This window comes from Hetaerina americana, unplaced genomic scaffold, assembly GCF_022747635.1.
Source record: "Hetaerina americana unplaced genomic scaffold, ioHetAmer1.1.p SCAF_47, whole genome shotgun sequence".
In the NCBI taxonomy this organism is placed as follows: domain Eukaryota; kingdom Metazoa; phylum Arthropoda; class Insecta; order Odonata; family Calopterygidae; genus Hetaerina; species Hetaerina americana.
The window spans coordinates 391462-413032 of NW_027287063.1; the positions used below are offsets into that span (position 1 = coordinate 391462).

At 36.7% G+C, this 21571-nt stretch overlaps 1 protein-coding gene across 3 annotated transcripts in view; it reads left to right on the plus strand.

Moving 5' to 3' along the window:
- LOC139693332 (centrosomal protein of 89 kDa-like) overlaps positions 1-20093 on the plus strand; it is a 51794-nt gene extending 31701 nt beyond the window's left edge. Inside the window, exons 6-7 of one of the 3 annotated variants that reach the window (XM_071591444.1) lie at positions 4489-4696; positions 19646-20093. In XM_071591444.1, coding sequence (XP_071447545.1) covers positions 4489-4696; positions 19646-19762 — 325 coding nt within the window. In that variant the 3' untranslated portion in view covers positions 19763-20093. Of the gene's footprint in view, positions 1-157; positions 762-4488; positions 4697-19645 lie in introns of those variants that run through there. The other 2 variants (XM_071591445.1, XM_071591448.1) reach the window with 2 other exon arrangements.
- The last annotated feature ends 1478 nt before the right edge of the window (positions 20094-21571 follow it).

The window sequence follows — 21571 nt, forward strand, 5'->3', positions numbered from 1 at the left end:
GACAGAAGTGATAATCTTTCATCCACCCTGGTTGTTGAAATCACTCTTGTTAACACATTATTTTGATGTGTGTGAAAGGTGATGAAATCACTGTGATAATTTGTTCAAATGTGGTACTCTGTAACATATTGAATCCCTGCCTCTTGTTAAATTTCAGCCGTGGGCATTCTCTGCTGGATTTTTGAGCCAAGCTAAGCCATCGTGAATGGACATGCAGAGCGATGCTGGCACAAAGAGTTTCCTCTCTGAGGTCCCCACAAATGTATATAGCTATATATTCATTGAGCTTGTATTCACAAACATTGCAGTTAGATGGTGCTTTGCATCGGATGACTGAATGCAGACTTTAGATCTGGTGAAGTCTGATTGGCCAATTAGTAATTTAGGTTAAGGGTTCTTCAAATCTTTGAGCACTATGCCATCCTTGTCATTCTTTTACTGCCTTTCAAAGAAAGTTATTCATTTGGCAAAGACAGTTATATACTGATGAAAAAACAGATACCGCCAGACAACCCTCATGGTACATCAGACATCACTAACTGAGACCTGCACATTTTAATCTGCGGCAAAGCATTAGCCTTCTAGTCCAACTGGAAGATGACTGGCATATTAGGGAATGTAAGTATTAGGAATCTGAATAGTAGGGGAAATTAACCCCAAGGTGAAAATTTTCATGAAGTAAAATCAATTTTCGATGATGGTGAGAATGTCAATTTCAGAAGCATGATCATATTTAGACTTTTGTGTGTGGGTGAATATACATATACATATATATATATATATATATATATATATATATATATATATATATATATATATATATATATATATATATATACATACACACACACACAAATATAGATTTTTAAAATATATAAACAAACAGAAAGAAAGACACTCATTTATGTAGTTTCGACGGTATGACTGTCGTCATCAGAATGATTGTCTCGGGGAGGAGGGGAGAGGACATGGTTGGGGGAAGGGCGAGGGCAGGAGAGGTAAGGGACCAATAGGAAACTAATAAGGGGAAGGAGGGGATATGTAGGCGGCTATTGAATGTATTCAGTGGAATTGATTCAGCCCAGGATGTTTAAATGACTGGAGCACCAAGATATTCTATATTTGTGTTTTAATATATTTGTGCGTCGCTGAAGAGTGTTAATTTCCAAAAAAAATGTAATATATGTATATATATATATATGTATGTGTGTATGTATGTGCATATATATATATATATATATATATACATATATATATATATACATATATATATACATATATATATATATATATATATATATATATATATGTATATATATATATATATATATATATATATATATATATATATATGTATGTGTGTGTGTGTACGCACACACACACACATTCAAACACAAAAACCCACCATATGGCAAATAAATATTTATTCAGATGGAACTAGATATAGGAAAGGAAGGAAAAGTGATAGGAACGCTTATAAAGGACGAACACTTAACAGGTTGGGAAGGCTGAATCAAGGAGATCACAAGTATAAAAAGGCATCGGCCCGGCAAGTTGAAGTGTTCCAATCCCTTTTCCTTGTACATAATCAATCTCTGTATCTAGTTCCATGTGAAGGAATATATATATATATATATATATATATATATATATATATATATATATATATATATATATATATATATATATATATATATATATTCCTTCACATATAAAAAATAAATCTTGGGTAGCAACAAACAATATAAGAACACATAAAGAACACTCACACTATATCTTAAAAATTTCAATGGAATTTAGCTCTGTCTCCCTCTGAAGAAACAGTAGTACTCTCTTCTACTATTTCAGTATGAGTACTACTGTTTCTTCCGAGGAAGATGGAGCTAAATTTCATCAAAATTATTAAGAAATAACGTGTGGGTGTTCTTTTATTTTTTGTTGCTATCCAAGTTTTTTATTTCACACTTTCATGCTACTTAGACGAAATCATCTTAATATATATATATATATGTATATGTATGTATGGATATATATATATATATATATATATATATATATATATATATATATATATATATATATATATATATATATATATATCCATACATATACAAAGGATTCAGCCCAGGATTATGTCCATGTATACATATATATATATATATATATATATATATATATATATATATATATATATATATAGACACACATACACACACACACACACATATGTATAGGATTCAGTTATGGCCACAGCTTAATTCTTCTCACCATGCCATGACAATGGTCATTGGTTTATGCCATATTAACTTGTCGTGTTATACAATTAACAGGGTCAGGTACATGTTGTATTCTTCTTTTCCCTTCAGTCTGTCATTTGGAGTATCGGGTAGTTAGGTCTTGGGACATATCACATATAGATATGGGGAGATTATTGAATAATGTTATGTCAGAAATAACTAAGCTATATGATGAGCTCTTAAATTTATTTTTTGTGAAGGTTTCCAGTGCTATACTTGTACATATATTGTTTCAAATAACACGGGATGCATTGTGGGGAGGGAGTCATGGTGGAAGATTGTGTGGTCTCAATGGAATCTAGTCCATGGCTTTTACACCCCGTGTTGTCGTAGGCGAGTGTATGTGTGACAGTGCTCACGCACGTAAGAATGCTGCGGGGCACCCTCAATGCTGCAGAATATTATATGCACGAAATGTCCTCTCTGCCAGAGTGAAGAGGAAGTGTGCTCATCGGCGGAATAAGTACGGTGTAGTTTTTAGGAGCCATTCTTAAGAAAATCTCCCAAGCCACGTCTGCTGCCGCGGTGGCAGAGTACGGCTGAATTAAAATTCCTATGGTGCTTGACAACATTCACTGGTGTTGTTTTCGTAGCACATAGTTTAATTTTGAAACAAGCTGTAAAGATCCTCACTCAATGATTTGTGCCATTGTATAAATATTGATTCATAGTCTCATGGAGACTCAAGGGACCACTTGGAGGTAATTCTGATTCATTTCAATGTGGAGTGGTGGAGTGTAATGGATATTTTGCTTTGCTTAGATATATCTTGTGAAGTTGCTCAAGTCCCTGCAGTAGTTTACTCCACTGTTGTTGTCCTTGTGCAGAAGGCTTATTTTCGGTTTCAATCTTGTGTCTAATGGGAACAATTAGCATAAATAATGATGTGCACTGTAAATTTGTGTCTTATTTATGTTAAGCAAGAGTTTCCTTTTTGGCTCCAGATTGTAATGCCTCATCACTTCATCGATAAATATATTTAAGCTGTACAATACAATAACTTTGGTCAAGGTGTGATGTCCATAATTCAGGTATTCCTTTTCTGATGAGTGAAGGTAAAGGCTAAAAGTATTTTGACTCACCTCTCAGAAGAAATGCATTCTTTATGAAGAGCCCATCTGTCTTTGAGTGCACTCTTTGGTGTGTTATCTCGAGGGGCATACCGGCTCTCGGCTGAGGTGTAACGAATCAATGTCTTCAAGCCCTGGAGATGCACCCTTTGAGATTATCTGTGAAATGAAATTATGGAGATGGAAGTATTTTATTTATCACATTATTTGTAGAAGTTTATTGACAAGCTTGTTAATGGCTGAATCACTGGTGTTCACATTTTCCAGTTTGGCACTGATGGTCCAGGTTGTGTGCTTTGATGAATGTACATTATGTATGTGAGTGTACTAATATCTTGTAAACTTATCGGGAGTCCCACTCATAATGTGTGCTGTTACGTCAAAGATGGGTAAAAAGTATAAGTAACAATTAAAAATTCCATGAGATTTAAAATTATTCTCAGTTGTCACATGTTGATGCACTTAATGATGTTTTTTGTTTGTCCTAAATGGATTGCTCAACCATTGTCTTCTTTGGTGGCACATTATTGTCTGATATTGATCTGGCCTCGTTGTGTCTCACCTACGCACTCACTGATCTCCTCCCTCCCTCCTCCCCCGCACACTGCCTCTCTCTCCCCATGCCCCTGCTCCTCCCGTCAATGGCCACTCTCAAGTTTCCCGACTTTTTTTTGCCCATAGTGTACACCAGCGTAATGAGCACTGTTTCATGAATGCTATGGCTTGTGAGTGTTAGACCATTACTGAAATTGTAATTTATGGGAATTGTGAATAAACATTAAGTAAATTGTGCTGTTCTGGTGGACTTGGGTGCGTTTTGATGTGAATACTTCATTGTTGACACATGCTACCTTTAAACATTTTTTTAATTTTTCAACCTCTTTTGCATACCTTTGCCACTGAGTGAGTTGTCTTGCCTATTTTTACTGAGTAATTAGTTTTGTCACATCATCATTAATACTATGGAAAACATTCATGCTTTTAGTAAATGCATAGGTGCGTATAATTTTGAGGTTTCTTTTGCACTAGTTGTATTATTTGGCGTTTGAATTAGTTTCACAGTTTTGTTTGAAGTCATTAAGTGTGTTTTAATGTTGTGTTGGGTAAACTTTCCTTTGCAGAAGAAGTAAACAGAAGTGTATTCAGGTGTGCGTGCGTCTAACCAAGTCCGAGAGACAGAACGAACTCCTTAGGGATAACTTACGTAGAGCCGTTAGTTTACTTGAGGAGCTTTCGGTGGATAGATGCTGGACTAAGGAAGACCAGGCTAGTCTCATGGATGAGAACTCAATGCAGCAGAGAGTGTTGGTTTTGCGCACTGCGTTGCAGGTGAGGAGAGCTTCCATTTTACCACCTCCATCTCTTTTTTTTAAGTTATGCTGAAGGGATTTGGATGCAATTGAGTGATCATGGCCATGGTGAAAACTAACTTCCTTACTGGCAGCAATAATAATTACTTATTCACCTCTCAATCATTGCATCAATGCCCAGGTACAGGCTCTGTTAATGTACAGTCATCAAAATAGAAAAAAATTGTCTTGATCAAGCCTTGTCCAAACAACCAAATCATCTATTTTATTAATTTAAATATTTCATTTGTTCATTGTAATTTAGTATGAAGTGATTTCACAGCTTAAAATAGTCCTTCGGTGATAATAAAACTTCTTTCCAGAAGAGTGAAGCATAAGTTCTTTTCCAGAGAGTTATTTATCAGGAGCTTTCTCTTGGCCATGTTTTGCCAGTGCAGTGTAAGGCAAGTCTTCATTGCTCTTTGAATGCTAAGGTTTGGTTGTGGTGCGTGCGTGTAGGTTTGTACAGCACCTAGAGCAGAAGATCTTGATAGAATTAATAATATAAATAATAACACAAATCAGAGTTAAAGACTCTCCAACAAATGTCTCCTCAGTTTATCAAAAATGCATCCAGAAGAGCATGCATATCTCGATGCATGAGAAAAACTTAATTCCTTTGGTCACACATGTCTCTTCCACTCATATGACCTTCAAACAAAAGAAAAATGAATATATTGCCACATTGCTTTTACTTATGGATCCTGGGGAAGTAAACTTTTAATCTTATTTGCTCAATGTATGTGACATGCATATTTCATTTATTTGCACAAGTTTTATGATTAAGTTTATGGAAAAAAATACCTTTTAATCCAGAATATTCTGAAAAGTGTCTTGGAAAATACATACTTGCAAATGATATGGACTGTTAATAGCATGAGGTAATTAGTTGTTAAGGTGTGTGAGATAACAGTTTTGGATTCATTATTTAACATATTTTAATATATTTTTGTGCTCGGGGAAACTTTTGACGGATGTGGAAAAAAGTTGCTCCTTAGTTTACCGAGTGGTGTGGAGTGGAATTCTGGGAGTGCTAGGGAATTTTATTTAATGTATCTCTGGCGTGGAAGAATTACTCCCTGATTATTATCTCTAATCCTAAATAAGGCTAGTGCAATGCGCGTGTTTACCAATAATATGATGTTTTATGGTTATGATATCATTCTATATGTAATTGCACAGTGTTTGCTTAACAAAAAAGTAATGTTTCATTGTAAAGTATCATTATTATTTATTCTTGCCAGGCAAATAGGATACATTACAACAAGAGGCCAATTGCACATGATATAAGGCATGTCAATATGTAAAAAATACACCAAATTACACAGAAACATGTGTTATCCCCTCCCACTGCCTTTTTTATATCAATTCACTAAATGGCCTTTCTATCTCTCCGTCAAGTATGCCTGGACCCAAGCTATTCTCATCATTTTCTCTTTCTATGTCTAAGCTTGCTGGCCATATGTCTTCATCAATTCGATCCTCCGTATACATGGGTCATTCAGTAATTCCTTAGAAAATCTAAGAGATGGCACTAGTAGGATTAGAAAAGGTTGGATTGTAGTGTGTGTCATCTCTCAATAGATTGCTGTTAAAGTTTCATTTATCACGTGGTTTCATTGGTTTCATTTTCGTAGTCAATTGAAGCAACAAACTTTTGTTTATTTAGAAAAATTGAAAAATAAATGAGTTTAATGCAGTGACTTTCGTACTTAAATTCAAAAGATTTAACACCACGGAAAGAGATCAAAGCCGAGTTGGACGAAGGTCATGGCATATATGGTCCGGTTTTTGTGACTGTTTGCAATTGGGTAAATGTTTTAAATGTGGCTGGACAAGCACAAATGAAGAGCATATTTGGAAAGTCCACTGGAAATAACTTCCTCCAAAATGATTGACATAATCCACAATGTGGTTTAGGCTGATTGGTTAATCAAAGTTTGCAAAATGGCTGAGGCCACGGGCATATTACAAGGTACACTGTTTTCAGTTTTGCACAAAAATTTGGGCCTGAAAAAAATCTTGTTAAGATGGATTCTGTGTCATGATGGTTTTATGTTGAATGAGGGGGTCTTTGCCAACATACATAGATGCCTGTTTTGAGGACCTTCCAAAATCTTACTTGTTGGGCATCTTTAAAAAGTTGGAGGAACACTGGGAAAAGTATATCGAGCTAAAAGGAGATTATATTGAAAAATAAAAAACAATCTACCCACATTAATTTGTTTTCTCCATTTTGCCTAAGGACTTAATGAATGACCCACATATTAATTCCATATCTTTTAAATCTTCCCTGATTCATTAATTATAATTTGTGACTTATCTTTGGTTGTCTGTTAACGTTTACATAATGATGTGGAAAAGTTTTGCCATCACCATATTATACGCAAACATTGGACACATTGGCTGGTAGGTCATTGATCATCAGTAGAAAAAAGAGGGACTTAGCACGTACCCCTGCAGCACCTAATGATTAGTTGTAAGAAATTCCGACTGGCTACCCTTAACCTCTACTAGCTGCTTGCAATTGCATAGATGTGAAGCCATAAATTGTAGCTCAATACCTTGAAAGTCATAGTATTGTAACATCAGCTGAAGTACTTGTATTTTATGATGGAGAGAATCAAAGGTAGATGCCAGGTGACGTTAAGTTAGTGATAAACTTTGTATATCTTCAAATGTATTGTTGATGTGCTTAATTATTCAATTTGGGTCTAAGCAATACTTTCAAGAATTTTGCAGGAAGCTGGGGTAACGGAGATTGGGCAATGACTGGTAAGCATACCTGTATCTTCATGTTTATGAATAGGAATCACGTTTGAGTATTTGAGGGGGGGGAGGTCATAAAACATGACTGTGTGAAAGTATTAACTGACAAAAATCACTTGAGGATGTGCTATTTGAATGAATGGCAGGCTGTATTAGGTAGGTTACTGGATATACCATATATATCCAGTACGATATGTAATCTCTGAGTTTTAAAAGGTATTAGCAACTCTAATTATTTTAAAATGTGAAGTTTCTTTTCATCAAAAAGGAACGTGAGCAAAATGAAAGTTTTGAAGAAATTGGAAAGCAGTTGGACCACAGTTACTGACCACCAGGAGAATGCCCTGGACGGACTTAACGAGGGCAGTTCAATAAGTACCCGTGCTAGAAATGAAGAAACCATTTTTTCAAAAATGTTTTTTTGTATTTTTCAACATAGCCCCCTTTTAGAAAGATACACTTCTCCCAACATTCTGGCCATTTTTTTAACCCTTCCAAAAAAATAGGATTTGTCAAACTCTCCAAAATACGCCTTTGTCTCAGCGATAACTTCCTCGTTTGATAAATGAAACAGTTTCTGGCGTCACTTGGTGGAAATTCTTCATATTGAAATTAAATTTAAAATACTTCACCTTTCTAAATAAACCACTTTTATTACAACCTAGGTTTTGTTATGGTATTAGACCTGATGATGTTATACCATAACGAAACTTGGGTTGTAATAAAAGTGGTTTATGTGGAAAGGCGAAATATTTTAAATTTAATTTCAATAATTCCTCGTTTGAGCTAAATTTTTTCCCGCATGCCGTTTCTTCATGTTAGGGAATAAGAATAAGTTGTAGGGAGCCAGATCAGGTGAATATGGGGGGTGCGGCAGCAATTCATAACGTAGTTCATGCAGTTTTTGAAGTTGACAGCCGGATCAGCTTGTTGTCCACCGTGAGCAATCGTGGCACCCATCGGGCCGACAATTTTTTCATCGCCAACTTATCATGTAAGATATTAATTGCCGTTCGGGTCAACACACCCACGGCCTCTGCTACTTCACGCACTTTCGTTCGTCGATCAGTGAGAATCATGGCATGGATGTTTTGAATGATTTCCTCGGTAACCACGTCTGCCGGGCATCCTGGTCGCTCCCCATCAAAAACAGATGTTCGCCCATGTTTAAATTCGTTGAACTTATATCTAACTGTGGTCATAGATGGCAAAGTGTCCCCATAAACAGACAGCATCCAACTTTGCTTTTATCTCCTTGCATTTCTTCCCATCCAAAAACAAAAAGCAAATTACCGAACGATACTGCTCTTTTTCCATCTTAGCGAAAATCACAAAACACGTCTTACTCAAATGGCTGCCAAATCCAAACTAACCTTTAAATCAGTCTGAAATTTGTTTCACCGTCGTTTGATAGATGGCAGCACACGGTGATAACATAAACTTCCCTCAGGAATGCCCTTTGTCCTCAAACACGGGTACCTATTGAACCGCCCTCGTATAAAATACCTATTGAGATTATGGGCATTAATTGATATGTCCTTGTCTTTGGTGGAGTGACCTGTTTCCCTCTCAGTAACGAATCAAGCTACTTAGCGCTTATTTTGAAATGCACATAGCTCAAGTTAGCTGAGAATGATATTCCCTTTTGAGTCAACTGCACTGTTTTTTAAGATCTTCAGTGCCGACTGTTTTATTGTTGGTGAACATTTAATAAGTCCCTCCTCAGTTGTTTTATGTTATTTGAATAACCTCTTGAGTCACAAATCTGAAGGTTGGAGCTGGCTTGTTAGGCCTCTTGAAATTGCAGCTATTTCAGTTTTCAGTTGGTTGATCTCATTTTTCACAGCTTCTGTTCTGCAACTGTAAAAATTAATCCCACAATGGTGAGGCAGGTGTCAGGGTGCCTTGACCACTCATTTTCTATCCACAACTTTGCCTCCCTTTTATCCACCCAGCCCTTAGGGTGGACATGTACAAACACCCATGTTGGCGGTTTTTCCTTGGGTAAGATTTTCCCATAAACTGCCCTGTAAGAATCAGATATGCTCATGTTGCTGAATAGTTGACTGTTTTGCTGATAGTTTGCTAAAACTCATACAGTGATGAAAAATGTGGAGATACTGTCAGCGCACAGCCCAAGGGAGCTCAGCTTTTAGTTGGGAGTTGCACCATTCACATCCGAATGGAATACATGATTACATCAGCTTTTGCCCAATTGAATAACACACACATTCGCACATTGGAGAGATTGTAGCTTTAGATGTCAGTGTATCTGGACTAATTATACTTGAATGCTCCTTCTTTCAGAGGGAAGCAAAATATATATCTTGCAACTTATGATTTTTACAGAACAGAAAAAAAATATGGGTATATTTATTGGAAACCAACCTTTTGCTATAGGAAAAAATGCAAATGACTGCCTAAAAATGTAAATAAATATAATGAATATTAACCAGAAGTTTTAGATGCAATTTTCAATAATTTTGATCACTGATTCATAAGATTCCGCATTTCAGTCACACTTTGATGGGAAAAAGTGAAATACATGCCAGCAAACATGGTACCCCCACCTATCCCTAATGGTGCAAATGACCTAATCTGTTGGTTGCCTCCCCCATATATATGTAACTATAACGACAACCTAAATTGATACAACATACATTCTAACTGAAAACAGTGTATATTTAGAAGGAAGGTTAGGAAAAATGAGTGATGTAAAGATTGGTGTTCCACAGGGCTCAGTTTTGGAGCACTTGCTTTTTCTAGCCATGATAAATTACTTTGCAAGTAATATCAATTGTCAAACACTGTTATCTGCAGGCGATGCCACCTTTATTTATAGGGGAAAGGACATCAACTTAAAGAAATAGCTAAGCATACAATCAGTTTATCTGATGAATGGTTCTCAGGCAACAAATTTGCTTTTTGGTAAAGATAAAAAACATCACATATCATACAGTTTATTGACTGCTAATAAATATCACACAGTGTAACCATAAGGATTCCTCATTGACCAACATATGAACTGGGTTGAACATATAAAAGGTCTGCCTCAAAATTAGTAGGACTGAGTGGGTTTTAAATAATTTATTGCCAGAATTGATACATTCACTCAGAAGTCTTCGAAGTGGTACCCTTGTGCATCCATACACCACTGCCAGTGGGTTTCCATGCCTCATGTGCCTTCGGGAAGGCGATGCCTAAAATGCTGCTAAGCTCCCTCATCACGGCTTGGTGCGACGCTTCCACTGGGCTGTGGTGATGTCCTGTCAACATGGATTTGAGGCAGGGGTAGAGGAAGTCTGGCGGGGCTGAAAAAATTGATCCTCTCTCACATAGTCCAGAAACTCTGGGCAGATCCGTGTGCGAGTTTCATTTGGCTCGTCCAAGAACACTCGCGGCACCAACTTCACACCCACCTTTCTCATGCCCATGTTTATGGTCACAAGTCGATACACATCACTTGTAAGTAATTCAAGTTCTTCAGAAACCAACTTAATCTGCGATATCTGTCCAACAAATCCTTCACTCTTGCAAAATTTTCATCACTTTTTGAGGTCAAAGGGCATCCTGAATGTTTGATGTCTTGAACATATTCCATATACCCTCCCGAAACAACTTGTGCCACTCAAAAATACCTGATCTACCCATGGCGTTATCATCTTAAGCTGCCTTGAGCATGTAATGACTTTCTTTCTCAGTTTTACCCAGTTTCACGCAAATTTTGGTGGCATAGCACGGTTCCAATAACCAGTTCTGATGGAGCATAACGAGGTCACATTTTAGAGGTTTGGCAAACGAATGATCCACACTCCTCAAGGATTGGGAGCTAGCTACCACCGGCCTCCAGCCTTTCCTGAGACCTCCAGCCTCTCTCGAACCCAGCCAGAGACACCACCACTTGTCTGTCCGTCTATCCAGGAAAAAAATAAGTCGTACTACCTTTGGGACAGACCTTGTAACTGATGTTTGTAATAAATATTCTAGAGCAGTATATTTGCTAAGAAAACTGAAGGTGCAAATTATGTGAATGTTTTATGGAGCTTATTTTGCATTCCGTCACTCACATGTTTTGTATGCTCTAAAGCTGTGGGGTAATGCAAGCAAAGTAAAGGATGTCTTCCTAATGCAAAATGAAATGATTAGAATAATCAGCAGTGTAATGTTTGATGAACTTTGTGAACAATTTTTTGTAGTAGTATCATGATAATATACAGTTAGGGTACTTAAGTTAATTTGTCAAACGTAAAGTAAAACCTAGATAGAGTTACAATTAAGGTTTATTAAAAATTTGTGTATTCATATAATGCAAGGAATAAAATTAAGCTCATTACTGATTATCTTTGACAATCCAAAACACAGCCAGCACACAAGCTTATAGATATGAAACTATTTAGCAAATTACCAGTGGCTGAAAGGACCTTGGGTGATGAAGTTTTTGAAGTAAAAGTATGTAATTGGTTGATATCCAAATCCTTCTACTTGTCCTGTATCTAGAGTCTAACCTGAATGAACTGGAGCTATGCCTTGTTCCTTTATGGTCGTGTTCATTTTGGTAGTCAATCCTTGATGGCTTGCATCACATTGAGCTTGTAACCATTTGTTGACAGTTAAATTATAATATTTAGATGGATAGTTTTGATATGTTTCCTTTGATGTGATGCATTTTGTATGGTGAGCCAGGAGACTGCAACATTAGGTGAGTTAGATATTAACTTACTGTTGAAGGATTTTTAGTTTCCCTGATTTCTTTCTTGTACTCCTTCATTTCAGATTTATATTTCTCTCTCGCGAGTATAACGTGGTTGGTTTGTTTTAACTTGCTGTGATTCTCCCAAAAGGTGAGACCCGAACTTGATTTTCTCAGGAGTGATCCATTGTGATTTGCCTCATTAGATTTCATTATGGTTTTTCAGAGGGAAATGACAATTGTAATGGTAGAAAAAGCCTTTGTGACCTCATTCATATTTTCATCAACAGTCGTGACTTCAAACATTTGATTTCAGCTAAATTCTTTTAGGCAAATTCTGAAATTTACAATGTCAGCTACTTGGAATATCCTCTTATTTTCTTTTAAGATGCTTTTAGGGATGGTTGTCGTGAAAGTGGTTATAATTTGGGCATTGTGATCTGATAAGCCTGTATCAATGCCATTGCAGTGATTGTGAGGCATGAATATTGAACCGAAAATGATGACAATGAGGCTTCTGACTTGGGCTGGGGTTTGATATAATGGTTTCAATTGGAAGGAAGCCCTCAGATCAAGTGATTGTAAGCAATGCTGGTCGTCAGGAAGTTGATGTTGAAATTTACACGTATTTTCAGATTGTTAGTGTTTGGCCTAAAGATTTAATTTTCCATCTGGTTGATAAACAAATTTGCAACACCGTCATGGGATTGGTAAATATGGACACATGCAATTTGATAGGACACATTGTCAAGTCTCAGGTTGAATGATGCACACTCAAATGACTTTTCAAAAGGTACTAACTGAAGAGTATTAACATCAGCAATAGATTTGACAAATTCGCCACTTTTTGTACTTTGATGCGTAGAAAAATGATATAAGTTTAAACGCAATAAGGGTATGGTTACACGCTCAGATTCAATAAGCCTGAGTTCAATTATACAAAAGATGCCAGCTACAGCCACCAAGAGTTCATTCATTTTGTTACGAATAATTTGGATATTCACATGCAGTAACTTCACTTTACCTACAGATGGTGGGTTAGTATCTTTATTACATAAATTAGGTACTTGGCTTTACTTCATGTTTTTAAGAAATTAATATTTCAAGATCATGCACATTTACATTAAATTTAGATTCACCGACTGACCGCGCAGTTTGTTTCCTTTTCCAGTGCACAGATTAAAACATGTTTGATAATTTTATCCAGGATACAAGTATGACAACCTTGCTTATTTAAATGCAAGTCCATCTGCCTGCTGAGGGAGCCATTGTTTAAGTAGGAATAATCGATGCAGTAAGTCACGTGATAAGGGCATCAGAGGCCCACCTTAAATTTCCATTTTCTTTGCCAGATACTTGCTAGTAATGTCCTTTCTGTACATGGTTACGTATATTTAGCATAAAACCCAGTCAATAGTGTCAGTCTCAAGATATTCATTGGCAGAGTTAAAAGGCTTGGTTGTTAGCCAATAATACAGTTCTGTTTTGAATGTTGTTGCACTATGCAGAATATGGTAATTTATGAAATAATGTGATTTCCTTGCATATCACATCCTTTGGTCTTTCACAGCCTCAAGCAAGAATGGGATGTAATTATTCTTGTTTCATGATTATGTGCATTGGATGTTGTCAAGAGATTATTAACATTATATTTGATATCACGTGATATGGCATAAACATGTAGGCTTTGAAGTGTAATAATACAATTAGCAATGTGCATTGTTTTCTAAAAGCTGCATTACTGACTATTCTGATAGTTTTCTTTTTTAAAAAGAGAATGGATTTGACAGCAGTGGAAATTCCCCATAGAACAGATAATCCACATTACAGATGCCAGAAAATCCACAGTATGCAGTGACAAGGGATGCCCTTGTTGGCATTATCATAGATGCCCATAATAGAGATGAATAGAGATCGTTTGAACATGCTCTGTGAGCATGAACACCCCAGCTTAGTTTGGAGTTGAGGATGAAGTCTTGTAGCTTAACAAGTTGGTTATTTTTAACTATTTGAACAAGGACAAAAGCAGATGTTGGGTTTTTTTCCCATTTTAAGAAGACAATATTGGCTTAGAACCATTTTTGGGATTTACCAAGAGTAATGTCTGATTAATCCTCAATCAAGTTTATATCTTTATCTCTGTGGATAACAGTAGTGCACAAATAGCATTGAGTTACGAGGAATGTTGCATGGCAGATAATTGAATATAAGAACAAAAAGCAGTGGCCTTAAGACTTAACTTTGTGGAGTGCCATTAGGTACATGACATGTATTTCATTGTACACCATTATATTCAACATATTGCTCTCTATTTGACAAATAAGATTTTATCAATTCATTCTGAGAGTTTAATGCACTCTAATTTATAATTTTTGTACAATTATAAATGAGATACACTGCTTACCTATCCAAACTGATCTTATGATACCATATGCACATTCTCCTGATTTTCAAAATCCATTTAACATTTCATAGTAGCAGACACAACTTCCAAGGTTGTTGATTTTATCAGATCAAAAGCCATGTTGAGAAAGAAAAAATCTTTAATTGGTATCAAAATATCAATAGAGTTGTTCTTTAATAATGGTTTCAAAGAGCTTTGAAAGAGTGGGTGACAGCTGGCTGGGTTGTCTCTGCCTCTCTTGTTTTAAGGACTGGAATTACTCTGCTATCATTTAAATGCCAGGAAAACTCCCTTTATCAGGCACTCGTTTATGATTGTATTTCGTGATGATTGTGTCAATAAAAATGATCAAGTCTTTGAGAAGTCATATATGTCCTTACTGTTTGAGCATTTGAATCTACCAATAGTTTTGGATATATTTATTAAGATATGTGTGTATGGACCTTGTCAGGTGGCTCACAAGTCCCTGTAATCATGATTGATTTTGCGTAGAACATTAACAAAAGAAACAATCATTAAAATAAACAGAAGTAAACCTTTGCATGGCTAATCAAGGAAAATACAAAATAATACCGTGCATGGCCCAGCATTGCACCATCTCCACAATCACAGGCATTTCAAAGTTAACCAACTGGCTGGCTTTAGTGGCTGCCTTACACCTGTTCTTAAAATTCGTAGCATTTGATTGAAAGGGCTCAAAGAATTCTCCAGTTATCTGGTTCCACTCCTTAATATTTCTATTTCAAAATGAAAACTTTTTTTCTATTTGTTTTCTGTGTTCTTATTTTTATTTTATAACTGTGATCATTTTTCACATTGAAATTTGGCTTTTGCCTTTCTGTCCTTAAATTTTTCATGCTTAGTCATTTTTAACTATACTATGAATTGCACCTATCTTGTAAATTGCAAACTCATCCATTTCAGAATTCCCAACATGTCTGTTACAGTATCAGATCTTTTTTACAGAACAAATAAATATCTGGCTGCCTTCTATTGCACTTCTTCTATATTTTTAATATGTTCAACCTGATTCGGGTCCCTTACAATGGACGAGTATTCCAGGATAGGATAAACCAGGATCTTATATGCTTTTTCTTTTGTGGCTACACTGCTTCCTTTTAAATTTTTCATTACACAATGATGTACTCAAATACTTGGTTGTAGTTTCTTGTTATTTGATGAAGTTAAATGCATGTGCTTGCTTCTGTTAATGCCATATTATTTTTATAACCAATTTGGCAAGGTGATCAATGTCATTTTGGAGTATCAGATGGCCATTAGCCTGTTCTATCCATCTGTAGATAAAGCAATCATCAGCAAAGAGTTAAACTTTGGAATTGAAATCATTTGTACGTAGATCATTTACGTAAATTAGAGAAAGTAATGGTTCCAGAATGCTGCCCTGTGGAACTCCTGATATAACGTGCACCTCTTTAGAAAACTGATCCCATATTTTCACCTTTTGAATTCTACTAATAAAAAAATCTTTTATCCATATCATCAGTAGATATAATTATAACAATTAAAAGTCATTTATGTGCATTAGTGATTTCATGCTCATAAAAATTTATGGCCAGCTTTCAATGATAGAAGAGGGTATTTTATCAGTACTTGAAGACCAGATATTCTTGCATGAAAATCCAATATTCAGTAAGTCATTATGAGAAGTATGGAATAGATAGAGGCTAGAGTTGTGTGCCCTAATGTTACTGATATGGACATTAGAAGGTTTAGCTTTGTGGCAAACTGATCATTGAAATTGCTAGCAATTTGTGTGGGATCTGAGATGGAAAGACCATTAAAAGTTATGTTTCTGACTGTTTGGTGACCTTAATAGCTTTAATAGTATTGGAGGTGATTAAGTTCCAGGCAGCTCTCACAGTTTTGGTACAAGGTCTATCCCATGAATAAGTAGAATGATTTTTTCCCACCAATGCAGATGGCTGATGATTTTTGGTGGAAAAGGTAGAAGGAAATCTTGGGAAAGCAATGCAACCTGCTTCAGTTGTTTGCAAGCCATTGCAGTGAGCAGATTGCTGCTAGACTGGATCCCTGTTGAAGGGTCACTTCTCGAATTCACAATGACATGTTACCTGGGGCAACGATATGTGAGAGAGTTTTGTGTTAAGCTTGGAAAATCTGGTTGAGAGACATGTAGAGAATGTTCCAAGGAATGGTCCTCGTCTGGCACTAGATGTTCTGGGAGGGTAGAGAGATGAGGATGATGACAAGGATCGCCCCGGATGTCATTCACAAGCACAGTGTGACAAAAATGTGCAAAACATGAGAGGCATGATGATTTTTCAATGATATTATCATTCATATATCTTGGTTAGCAAGATGTTTACATTTTGAACTTCAGTTTTCTGCATGGACATAGGTTTCCAAGAAGAATAAATGCATTTCTACTAATAATACAGGCATACAGAAATTTGCTGGCATTCATCAACTCCTCAGAAAATTATGACTCTTTAAAAGTTGTGCATTGTATTTGACATGTTTCACAGGAAAGATAGAATTGAAATGGCAAATGAAATTATTCATGAAAGAATTGTAGGCTAAGTCAACATGAAAGGAGAATCCATGGACAGTACTTGACAGAAGTAAGCAATGGCAAATGGGCTGTAGATTTGCCTTGGAACATACTATATTGGCTCAGGAGGAATTAAATAAAGGAGGGGGATTATAAATTTGGTATTCAAGGATGTGGTCAGGCAATTTGGAGGATATTGCTTCACACAAAAAATCACTGGATTCTACTGAGTTTGGCTCTACTTGATGGAACTTTGTGATGAATTGTGAAACACTTTATCAGTTCCACTGAATTTTATTCAAAACAGTCGGCATCATCAGGTACAACAAAAGGATTTTTGATGCATATGCTACCCTGTCCAATAAATACGCAAACTGAGGCCACTTTATTTTGCAAAATTTAGTCCACATCGATTTTGTCCCGTTTTCAAAGTATTCTCCATTCGTAGGCTATGCACTTATTCCATCGTCTTTTCCACTGTTTAAAGCAACCTTGGAAGTCCTCGGCAGTTGTGCTTTTTAGTTTTCTCATTGTTTCTTGCTTTATTGTGTCTTCCACATCATCCCAGTGTTGTCCCCTCATCACGTTTTTGCATTCTGGGAATAGGAAAATGTTGCAGGGGGCGAGATCTGGCGAATAAGGAGGATGATCAAGGATGGAGATTGCCAGAAACTGGCGAACAATCAATGCTGAATGTGCAGGTGCATTGTCATGGTGAATGATCAGTTTGTTAACCAAACATGATGAACAGATCATCATGTTCGGTTAACAAAGTATGCACTGTTGATTTTCCTAAATTCAGTTCATCCGCTATCATTTTGACAGTTTTTCGACAATCAGTAAGGACAAGGACAACAGAAACTAACATAACTGGCACCATATGCACATCTCGGCGATCCGCCAAGCGCAGACGGCTCATTGGGTCTCAGACAACTAGAGCCGCTAGTGGACGGGGCTATAGTCTGCGTCATGGCCACCAAATTGAACCAGTTCACGCATTTATTGGACAGACGACGTATGCACCTGGATGGGGTGGGAGAAGGGGGCTGGGATGAGATCAGTATCCATCCCTTCCTAACGTCCATCCCCATCCAAGCCCTCTCCTGCCATTTATGTCAAAAATCCTGTATTTTGTACCTGGTGTTGACTGTTTGATGAGACTGGTCTTAAATAAAATTGTGCCACTGAAAAAATGTTTATTTTTCACAATTTAAGAAATCATTGTTTTCGGCGTAATCAGTAATGGCCAGTTCAAGAAGAGTTGAAGAGTGCAAGTGTATTCTGGTAGGTTTATCATTCATCACTTTGGGACCAAATACATCTTCCTTTTCAATCCAGTAAATGCGTCTACATTCCATTGCATGACCCAGCATTGCCTTGTCTTCCTGAATCGGATGCTACACGTATTAATTACTAAACTGTGATCAGAGTCTGCATCCACTCCCAGGAAACTGCCAATTAATCACAATGTTCCTAAATCAGTGCCAAACCATAATATCCGATATGTTTCGACTTATCTGGCATGGGTCACCCTACCAGGAGCAATTATTATTACTTTTGACAGCACTGTTCTAGGGGTCATCAGAATGCACAAGCCCTTTCACCACATCAAGGTTTTAGTCCATGGGAAGGGATACATGTACATGGGTATGAGTCATCCCGTTCATTTTTCCCGTTGGTAAGACATGAGTTGGTGCCTCATAACCTTTCTGTCGTATGCAAGCTGCAGTTTCAGTGGAACCTTCAACCATATAAGAGAACATGATTTTTTACTCATATCTGCATTTGCTAATTACACCATCTACTCTCTTTATTCTCATATCATCTTCTCAGTCAGAGGTGAGTGAAAATGCCTTTCAGCTGCCTTATTGCTGTGTACTGATGTGTAAATCATTAATTCAAGTTTATATATAATACAGTACAACAGTCATCTCTCTTAAGATCCCACAAGAGTTATCATTTTAACTATTCGGTGCTTAGTTTGTCATTATTTTGATATGGTTGAAATATACAGGTACGCTAGAAGCAACCTATGACTCTACGACACTCTCATACTGCTAAGTTTGAATTCGTGTAGACTCAAAGAGTTTATTGGGAAAGATGCAATATATGTATGTATTAGCAGAGGGATGACATCCTCGTAAACAGAATGCATTAAGTTTCATGGCAGCACCACATGTGAGATTAAACTGTATGATCTATGTTGTATAAATTTACGATTTATATTGGAATTTTTTACGAGGTTCTCTCTACGAAATATTAAAACTTGCTTCTTACTACTGACTCAAAACATTGATAAAATCGAAATTTGTAATAAAGACAACCATTTATTATGACTGATGCTGGAAAAAATACTTAATGGTCAGAATTTTGTTGGCAAATGTGCTTTAAATGTCAAAGTGAAAAAAGTCTTATGCCCCATAAGATGCTGGCTTATTTTAGTGCAGACTTTGCAAAAATGAGTGCATTTAATGGGGTGGGAAATCCAGTACATTGCCATCTTTTAAACTTCATTACCGTTCTCCTTTTCTAGACCTTCCAGTTCGAGGCGAGGAAGGAGTTGGATTCCATTGCGAGAAAGCTACAGCGACACAGAAGGGCAGATGCCACTGGACGAACAAGTACCGTGGAACGACCACTTCCCCGATGATGATGGCCCACACTCCTCATAGAAACAACCAAGTGGGCATGTGTTGTTTACGCACACAACCAGTGCATGTTCTCTTTTCTGATCTTGTTGTCTCCCGGCAAAACCCAGTCAGTGTATTTGCTTAAAATGATTGCGCACCCTACGGGCAGTTCATGCAGAGAAATTTCTTGTACATATTCATATCTCTTACAAGCATCGTCATGCCTTTTGTGTGCACTCGTGAAAACTGTCATTGGATTGAAGGGTGTCAATAGGGTTGTTATTATGTAAATGTGTTTCTTTTGAACCATTTTATAAAGCATAGGATAATACATGCCTGCCCGAGTACAAAGTAGTGTGATAGAGAGAAATGTTGCCATTACAAATGACTCCATTCCTTAACAATTTGGTGTAGATTGTGAAGCTATGTGAAGCACACAATTATTATTATTATTACATTTTTTCCCAACATTTGCTTATTACAAATGTGTGTACTTGTATTTGTGAACTGCCTTTTGGATTCTTACCAAAATACCTGCAAATGGATTGATGCCATCTTTCATATTGCAAGGAAATCATAAGTTCAAGTCCCTACTTTTTCAAGAACTGAAATACGTATTAAAGGAGGCGTGAAGTAGGATCATAGAATCAGACTGAGGAGACTATCAAGAGAATAATTGTTTTGCTCATGTCTCTAATATGTACAGGATAGAGGATGAGAGGGCTATGTCAATTTTATATCCCTCCTTTATCCATCTAATTTTAAGAAATTCCTAGGAGGGAAATTATTCCAAGTGGTGATAGTCAACCTTTGGCCATTTTGAAGAAAAACTGAGGGGGAGTATGTGGGAGGGCATGCAATAGGTAAAAAAACATAGCAGGACTTACTTTCTCAAAGGAATGAGTTACTTTACAACTCCTCATAGTTACTTCATGCAGAGGTCTTCCATAGACAATAAATGTACTGCCATACTTTTCATGTCTGCATATCAAAAGTTATGCTCTAAAATTACTTCTATTAAATTTGCAACTCTTTTGTTAGCACCGCTGTGGCTTTGAAAAACGCTCCAGGTGATCATGGATGGAAGAGAGGAATCAAATGTGAAGACACTATACTGCTGTTGAGACATAATGCATTTTGGGAATGTAGCAACGGAAGCAGGCTCCAATGATGAGGCAACGACGTGGTAGGTGGGTGGCACACTCAGTGGAGAGATTCAAGGAAGAGAAGAAATAGTGAGCAAAGCGGGAAAATCAAAAGGGGAACCTGTGTTTAAGCTTCCTCTTTTAGTCCTTGGATTAGATCACTTAATGAGCACTCATTGGCTACTCCTGCACCAGAGTGGAGATAAGCACACAGTTCATAAGAAAACAGTCCCGGTAAGCACATTTGATTTTGCTGCAAGATTACTAATCAAAGTAGGTGTGTGTGTAATCGCGCCAGGCTGTAGTTGATAGAAATTAAACTATTTCAATATAGGTAATAAAAATTGTAATTTTACAAAGAGAATTATTGTACGCATGTATTCAGTTGAGTAATTATGGGAAGAAACAGTCAGTTGGCCAGAATTGTTAGGTGTGTGAATTTTTGGAAGAATGTGGAAGTATGGGGTGCGAGAATTGCATGGTGAGAGTTGAGATGTCGTTGTTGGATCTTCCCCTGAAATATGTTGTTGGAAAGAAATAAGTCAACATGAGAACTTAACAAATAATTGTGAATATTAGCTTCAAATCGCAATAATTGTACGTACATTGGATTTTAAGTATTTGTATGGAAATACTTTGGAAAAAAAATTGGTAAACGATCACATTCACTTACTCTCTTTTCAC